Below are 8,634 nucleotides of genomic sequence, written 5' to 3'. Positions count from 1 at the left end.
TTCATAAGAGAGAACGTTTTATTTAAAACAGGCAGGATGCGGCCCAATTCTTGATTTCACATGCTTACTTACAATTGCTTTGGTATTCATAAGATTTTATCTTTGCTTCTAATTATACTTCGCCCTTTTTATGGCACTTTCACCGATGTTTCGCATAATTAATTACGATAGCTAACCAACTCGTGTAATGGGAGACCGATGTAAGAAGTGAGACTTGACATAAGGAATAATGTACATTTCACATTTTACTCCAGATTCTATGTGCCTTGGATTGGGTATCGAAAAGACTTTTCACCATGACCACCTGTAGAAACCCAACGCTAATCATGATAAAAATCTGGAAGAAGGACCAGGCGTTCACTTTGAAGTAATTTTCCTCCGCTATATTACGATCACGCGCTTCGTGCGAACGCAAGATATCCTGAAATTGTCTAGCCTTTGTGAGATTGTTCCTCACGCGCTATTCAAGGAAAAGAGATTTCATTAGTTTGGCAGAAGTATTGTTGTCGATCAGAATCGTACCTTGATAATATCTTCAATATCTTGCACCTTCATGTCGTAGAACTCTTCCGGGCTCAAACCCTCCAAAATATCGAAATTACTCCAGCCGGCATCCTCATCTTCTTTTTCGATAATTAACTCGAAAAACACAGTTTTACTATTGATACGACTGAATTCGTTGTTGAAACAGAACGTTAGCTCTGTGTCTTGTGGTAGCTTGTGGCGATGAATGTTATCAGATTTTTTATAATCCGCAAATATGATTCTCCCAGTAGAGTCCGAAAGATCGAAGTTTATATCCAGATCACCGTGGGAACCATCAATCACTTGGTAGTCTATATCAACTGTCTGGCCCGCTTGACCATTCTCATGGAAGCAGTCTTTTCCACCCGGTGAAATGATAATAGTCATCTCTTTCTGGAAACCAATTACTTCCGGGAGCAGCAAGGTAAAAATCCATAGTATCGACAAGGCCTAAACACGGAAGACAAACTAACTATTATTCAGCTACATATAACGCAACGAATTACGAACTAAATCATGCATTTTATCACGGACGAATTCGGTGGAAACTCGTTAACACAGAGGTATTGATCTATTTGACGCTTCTCAATGGATTGTTTTGGATTCGCTACGAGGGGCGCCCGGATTTAATATAGTTAACTAGCTGACCCGGCAAAGGTTGTTCTGACATACAAATTATTTCCAGTGAATATTTTGGCTGTTTATTAAAAAATAAGTATGTTTGAATGTTTTAACGATCTAAAAATTGATCGATTGTGATCGATAAAGGTTAGATTCCGCGTGGATTTCGAGCGAAAACACTCTAAGGAAAAATTAGTATATATGACGTTTTTTTTGGTAAATTTTACCAATGGTGAGTAAATTTTTGCAATACGAATTATTCGTACACATTACACAATAACAATGGTAAACAAATGTCAAACCGGCCAGTATGACGCTGTATATGCGGTCGGTTCATCGTTGATTTAACATATACCCTAAACATACATATATGTAATTTGTTCCAAGGCGCCTAGAAGTATATACTAAGGTGGGCCAACTTGCTAAAACCACTCTTCAGCCACCTTGGAAGTCTACTGTGTTTTGTTTGTAAACAAAACACAATACGCTATTGCCGAAGCTCGCTCGTGATCAGTCTGTCTCTTTCACGCTACAAGCAAATAATTCCCCTTCTACTTTCTTCCGTGCTGTTTTCATATACCGCTCCCCTAACCAACTTAGTGACGAAACGGCCTCACCTAGTACCATAGACCCGTCTTGATTTGTTCAACACGGGGTCATTTGTCAGTCCAACGTCAGTTCAATGGTATTTTGATCAGGTATAGAATCGTAATATTTTCTTTTCAATTGTAATGAAAACAATTTTTTTTTAACGTTAAAGGCTTCTCGGAATTAGGACCCTGAATGTGTTGTTTCTGTGCAGCTTTTTGAAACTGGTCTTTATACGGCGGCTCGACTGCGAAGGAATATATTTATATGATATTTCCATTTTCAGACAACCCTTGTTTCGTGCATATCGATGGCTTGGAAGAACAATATCGTCGAAAACTGATACCAACAGGTAAATTAAAACAAATCCAGATTATACAAATAATACACAAAACAGTTTATTTTTAGCTGTTCCTACTGTCAGAAAGGCCAACGATTCTCATGCCTCGAAAAATCAAAACAGGACGGCTCGCTGGAAGGTCTAGATTGAAATCAAGCAAGAGTTGAATCCAGGAAAAACATCCGTAACATCCACGGAATCGGCTCAGCTTTCTAATGGGACTAAACAAGACTATCCCGAGAGATATTCCGTCAAAGAAAATTTCTTAATTCAAGTACTGCGGCAGGAAATATTCAAGAGCTGCAGAGAGCTTCAGCAAGCTAAAATCCGAATTACCGAACCACAATTTACCCTATGTTTTGATTAGGTTTTGAATCTAAATAGATTATCTTTACGCTGCAATGAATATATATATATATATATATATATATATATATATATATATATAAGTTAAATAGTGAAAAAAATTTCGGATAATGAAAACTAAAACTAGTGAGCTATGTTGCTCCTGTTAAGGTTACGACAAGACTGATCTTTATTTTCTATTTCATGTACAAAGCTAGCTTATAATCTACCCTATCTGCCTATCTCTATGTTTCCCTTCTTCCTTCTTCTCAGAAAGAATGTTTAACCGTTTTATGGTGTCGACTCGAGTCCTTATCTGTGGCTGCATAATTGTTCGTCGGTCGCATTTACCACATGGCGTTATTTATGCTTAAGTGTTTACTTAAGCGCTAGAACATTGATGCGTGATGTTTGCTCTGTCTCCTGCTGATAAGTAATGTTGGCGTTGGTCGATACTGAAGATTGGTTGACTGTGTTGATAACTGCTCCCTCTTCAAGAGTGGACCGTCTCGGTACACTGGGCTCTGCACTCTCCTTGGTTGTGGATCTGAAGAGAGTTTTCAAACGATTCCTCAACAGATAGATTGCAAGAAATGATGAAATAATTATTGCTGGAACTCCTGTCCCGAGGGTGAGTGAGAGGTGTCTTCTGTTTAATAACACCAGATGTTCTCTGGTTTGTAGATGAATTTCGTCTAGTTTTTTCAATGTCAGAGTTGCTTCGGTGTTATTTGAGAATATTTGGATTCCGTAGAGTGGGATGAGTAGTGGTGGATCTTCATGATAATATTCTACATTACTAAACTGCGTGCCGTTAATTGTGACTGTACAGTTGCGAAAGTAGATGATCATTGTTCCAGAAATGTATCTGGAAGGTAGCCCACAGTTTGTTTGCATTAGTGTGGCGTTTCCTCTGATTAGCAGATGGTTACTGCTTATTTTCTTCGTTTCTTGGGTGTACCTGTCTTCTGTATAATCGCAGCTGCCCGAGACTCCTCTGAGAATTTTGGAGTAACAGTTGTCTTGGGAAACGTCTTCTAGTTGGTTTTTGTTACATAGGGTTTCCTCTCCAATTTCCTGGCAATCGTTTTTAATGAGGTATGTTTCTAATTCATTGAAGAGTGCTCTGTTCGTTGGCAGTTTCAGGATTTTTCCTTCCTTGGGTATCGGTTCCATGATGATATGTGTAAATGTGGATGGTTTGAGATTTGGGACTGAAATCACAAATATTATTTTCGTATCTTTGTGTATTACTGCTAGATCAAGGTACTCGTAGGTTTGGTCGAATGTGTTGATTGTAATGTTGCTGTTTCTTAAAATTGTGGTCGCTTCATTTAGTTCCTCTGGTGTCAGTACGTTCAAATGGATAACCTTTGCTTTTGCTAGTTGAATGCTTTCAAAAATATTTTGTATTTGTTCTCGTAATAAATCTAGTGCCATGTTCAGGTTCATGACTTCTTTAATGATTGTAGCCTGTTCTGCATAGCCTTTATTGTTTACATAAGCGTCTCTTGATTTTATTAGGTTTTTCACTAAAATATCTTGTTGCTCGTTAACCTTTTTGATTATTCTATTCATTTTGGTTTCAATTTGTTTATTGATTTTTATTTGTTCGTTGTTTTGTGTAACAATTGTTTCTTCGTTTTTGAATAATGTTTCCAACTGATTGTTGATTTCGATTAGATCATTGTTGTCTAGATTGCCTGTTATTAATTTTATGGTGCTTCCTAGGATGTTGATTAAACCTCTTTTGTTTCTTTGTTTTGGGATAAGGTTGTTATATGTGTTCTTGATTGAGTTATATTTTAGATTAACAAGGTCTGTAGTTTCTTTTAGATTAAATATGGTAAGGCCTTCAATAATTTTCTCTAGTTTGTGAAAGGTTGGCTCGAAACTTTTTAATTCGATTACATGGAATATTTTGTGTGATCCTGTCTTTATTCTTCCTTCGTTCAGGCTCAATGTCACGAGGCCGGGATTGTTGCTGAGGTCGTAGAGTTGTATGGATGTTTGTTGCGGAAATGCAATCGATTTTGGTAGATACATTGACAGGAATGCGATGGCAAAGGCCGAATACAGGAATGGTATCCACGCCATACTGAAATGATTAGGAAAATAATTTCATTTGATTATTAGTTTCGTCGGATGTTTTCTTTGTGAATCTCTCGGCCGGAGTGATCTAGGAAGGTTTTGTTTTTATCCCGGATAACTCTGACTGGAAGATATTTTTCTTTTGCTTTGTTTCGGATGCCTTGTATTTTGTTGTATACGATGCTTTCTTCCTGTAACGTTGGTGGGTCTTCTCTTTTCTTATTATGGTATTCCAAATTGTATTCTTTTGTTTTATTTGACTGAAGCATAACGTCTTCATAGAGCTTGTTTCTGTTCTCTAGAATTTTGTTCATATCGAGATGCCTTTCTTCTCCTTCTCTGAGTCCATAGAATATTTCGCGAGGTTTGAATTTAGTTGTTGAGTGTACTGTATTGTTATAGGTAGTGCATGCGATTCGATATATTTCTTTATCACTTAGGTCGATGTAACTTGGTTTTGTACAACGAAAAATTTCCCCTAGAGTTGAGTGAAATCTTTCTACCGTACCGTTACTTATGCTATGGTTGGGTGGAGTGAAATGAATCTCGATATTTAAATTTTCCAAGAGGGCTCTGATTTCGATGGACCTGAGTGCAGGTTCATTGTCTGAGATTATCAATTTTGGAGTACCATACAGTGAAAAGTATTTTGTTAACCCCTTTCTCACGTCGTGGATGTTTCTGGATTTAATTGGGATTATCGATGCGTATCGCGAAAATTTATCTAAAAAGGATAGAAATATATTAGGTTTATGGATAAATAAATCTAAGTGTACTATTTCTAGAGGCTTTGCAGGATTTGGCGTAGATCCCAGTTTAATTTTATACGGATGTCTCTCGTATTTGTTTTTGTTGCATGTGCGACAAAGCCTAATGAACTGTTGTATCTTACGTTTCATTTTCGGAAAGTAATATCGATTGGAAATCTGCCTGTTGTTTTCCCATATACCTCGATGTCCACTTTCGTGTGTTTGTTCTATTATTAGGTTTTGTTCTTCAGCGGTCTTCAAATCAGTTAAACATTTTTGAGTAATAAATATTTTAAATGGTTTCCCTCTACTAAAGTAATTTTTATAAAAAATTTGGATTGTTTGGATCAGATTTTCTGGGCATAATATACAGTTTGATCGTTTAGGATCTATGAACTCTTTGAAGAGTTTGGTGAGATAAGGGACGTTGAAATTTGATTTCATTATGGTTCGTCTGTACACACGCGGAAATATTTCTTCGAGTGTTTCCTCTTCTTCCGTTCCCAATTTCAGAATTATTTGGTTACTAAAACTATTTAACGGCGATTCGGTGCATGGGATAAATGCTGAATCGTCGGTGTCGGCGGAGTGCATTGTAGCATCGTCTGAAGAAGAGGTTTCATCGCTTACTAACTTCACTGAAGTTTCACAGGTACTAACTTCAGCGTCATTATGGTTTATTTCCTGACGCATCCTGGAGAGACTATCCGCTACTATATTCTGTTTTCCAGGTCTATATTTTATCTCAAAGTCAAATTCTTCTAAATAGAGGCGCCGATGTATAAGCCTGCTGTTGGAGTCTTTTAAGTTCAGACTATATGTCAGAGGTTTATGGTCTGTATAGAGTGTGAATTTTCGTCCGTAGAGGTACGGTCTGAAATATTTACAAGCCCACACAATAGCCAACAATTCTTTCTCAATGGCGGAGTAGTTTTCTTCCGTTTTATTAAGTGTTCTGGAGGCAAACGCGATTGGTTTGTCGCTACCAATTTGTCCTTGAGACAAAACAGCGCCTACGGCATAGTTAGAGGCATCTGTTGTCAAAACAAAAGGTTTTTCAAAGTCAGGGTATTGCAGGATATCGCTTGATGTGAGGATGTTTTTACATCGCTCAAAAGCATCTACGAAATCTTTATTGTGATCAATTTTTTCTCCTTTTCTCAACGACTGAGTAAGCGGTTTTGATATTTTTGCGAAGTCCCGAATAAACTTGCGATAATATCCTAATATTCCGAGAAAACCACGCAACTCTTTTTCGTTCTTTGGTAGTGGCCACTCTCTGATAACTCCGAGTTTTTCTGGATTAGGCTTAACTCCATCACGTGTTACGATGTGGCCAAGGAATGCAACTTCTTTATGAAGAAATTCACTTTTATCAAGTTGGATTTTCATATTGTATTTTTGTAGTGTTTCAAAAATTTTCCTCAGATTATCCAGATGCTCTTGTAGGCTTGTAGAGAACACGATTATGTCATCCATATATACTAAACATCTGGAACCAATATGCTCCCTTAAAATATTATCCATTACACGCTGGAACGTAGATGGGGCGTTTTTTAAACCGAAAGGCATCCTTAAGAACTCGTAATGCCCGTTTTCGACACTAAACGCGGTTTTTTCGATATCATTTTTGTCTAGTTCGATCTGATGGAATCCAGATGCGAGGTCCAAAGTAGTAAAGTACATACAGCGACCTAATTTATCTAGAATATCAGTGATGTTAGGGATGGGGTAACGATCATCAATCGTTTTATCATTCAATTTTCGATAATCTATTACAATCCGCCATTTCTTCTGTCCGGATGCATCCAATTTTTTTGGGACTATCCAAACGGAAGAAGTCCATGGGCTGATCGAAGGTCGAATTATTCCTTGTTCGAGCATTTTCGAAACCTGCCGTTGAACTTCTTCTTTATGGCAAAAAGGGTAACGGTATGATTTTGTGTGAATAGGAACATCGTCTGTTGTTGTGATCCTATGTTTGATAGCACTAGTGAAGGTTAACTTCTGTCCTTCCGTATAAAATATGTTTGTGTAATCCGCGACTAATTTAATTATTTTAATTTTCTCTTCTTGGTTTAAATGGTCTAGTCTGATTTGGTTGAAAATGTTTGATTTTGGAACATCCAACGTTTCTTCGGGCGTGGTTAGTGAAAAGTTATTCACTTCTACTATTAGAGGTTGCGCTGTGTTCATTTTTACTGGTTTATCTGATAGGTTAGTTACTGTTACGAAGACGCGATTTTCTGAGCATTTGTATATTCCAGAAGGTATCATTATGTCTGGTGAGATTAAAACATCATGCTCTAGATAGAATTCGCCGCTGGATTCATTGGTTGGGAGATGTACAATTTTTGTTTCATTCGAATTCATGTGTATTGTTACAGACTCAGGATATTTTCGGTACATTTTTATTATATTTGAAGGAAATTTGAGTTCATTCTCCGCCGTTAAAATGTCAGCTTTCAATGAGCGTAATGTTTCATATCCTATTAGACCATCAAAATAATTATGGAAATCGAAAATGTAGAATATTTGGTTGCTTGCATTTTTTACGCTTGGAAACGGGTTAAAGTTGACAAATCTATCCACGGAATGTGAGCCATAAATGTTCTTAATATTCACTGTTTGTGTGAAGTGACATTTGTCTAAGTTGACGTGTTTTGGGCTAATGTAGTTTTTATTAGCCCCTGTATCTATCAGAAACTTCAAGGATCCTTTATTCGTAGAGAGTTTTATATATGGAAGAAAATTGTTTAATCCTTTGTTTTCGATTCCTCTACTAGGTGAAAATTTAGTTCGTCATTTTCTTCATTGTCATTTTTCAATAGTGCTAGTGGTTCTCTAGATGTGTTAGGTGTAATTGATAACTGTGGTTCTCTAGACGTGCTAGGTGCCGATTCATAGTATTGGTGAAAATTAAATGAATCATTTGCATAATGAGGGTCGTACAGTTCTGTTCCCTCATGGCAATTTATTGATCTGTGTGAATAATTGAACGGTTGTTTTGGCCTATTCATGTAATTAACGTGCCTTGATCTTATGGAAGGATCAACTTCCATGGGAATGGGTTTTGACACTTGTATCGGTCTAGGGGCAAAAACATTTTGCGGAGGGATGTTATTGCTATTGTGGTGGAAATATTTTGGGGAAATTTGTTGAAAATGTTGTTGGTGGTATTGTTGTTGTGGGAAACGTGGAATTGATCGTGATTGGTGGGAACGTGTAGTGAAAAATTGTGGATTCCTAATTTGATTATTTGTGTATCTTGTTTTCGGGGGAAGTTGCGGTGCCAGTGGAAATATTTTAGCGGGTCGATAATGTTCAGTTTTGTTTAATCCATGTCTGTTTTGGAAATTTCTTTCTTCCACGCAG

General features: G+C 37.2%; 1 protein-coding gene and 1 long non-coding RNA gene across 2 annotated transcripts; one reads left to right on the top strand and one right to left on the bottom strand.

Moving 5' to 3' along the window:
* LOC129768610 (transmembrane emp24 domain-containing protein 1) lies at window positions 1–1,174 on the bottom strand. The gene is made up of 3 exons (XM_055770365.1): window positions 1,036–1,174; window positions 523–975; window positions 1–460 (listed from the first exon to the last, which is right to left on the bottom strand). Exons 1-3 carry the CDS (start codon window positions 1,045–1,047, stop codon window positions 239–241), a joined length of 687 nt encoding a protein of 228 aa, XP_055626340.1. The 5' UTR covers window positions 1,048–1,174; the 3' UTR covers window positions 1–238.
* Window positions 1,175–1,619: 445 nt separating this feature from the next.
* Window positions 1,620–2,283, top strand: LOC129769166 (uncharacterized). The gene is made up of 4 exons (XR_008741826.1): window positions 1,620–1,844; window positions 1,907–1,961; window positions 2,021–2,086; window positions 2,143–2,283. It is a non-coding gene; the product is annotated as an uncharacterized LOC129769166 (long non-coding RNA).
* Window positions 2,284–8,634: the final 6,351 nt, after the last annotated feature.

The sequence above is a fragment of the Toxorhynchites rutilus genome, chromosome 2 (genome assembly GCF_029784135.1).
Source record: "Toxorhynchites rutilus septentrionalis strain SRP chromosome 2, ASM2978413v1, whole genome shotgun sequence".
NCBI classification, from domain to species: domain Eukaryota; kingdom Metazoa; phylum Arthropoda; class Insecta; order Diptera; family Culicidae; genus Toxorhynchites; species Toxorhynchites rutilus.
Note: the sequence above shows the minus strand (reverse complement) of the source record. Positions and strands in the feature narration are given on the sequence as shown.

What these genes read in the sequence shown, in the direction of transcription:
- LOC129768610 (XM_055770365.1), bottom strand. An exon ending in ATATTGAAGATATTATCAAG is followed by an intron (nt 461 to 522) that starts GTACGATTCTGA and finishes TTCCTTGAATAG; the next exon opens with CGCGTGAGGAACAATCTCAC.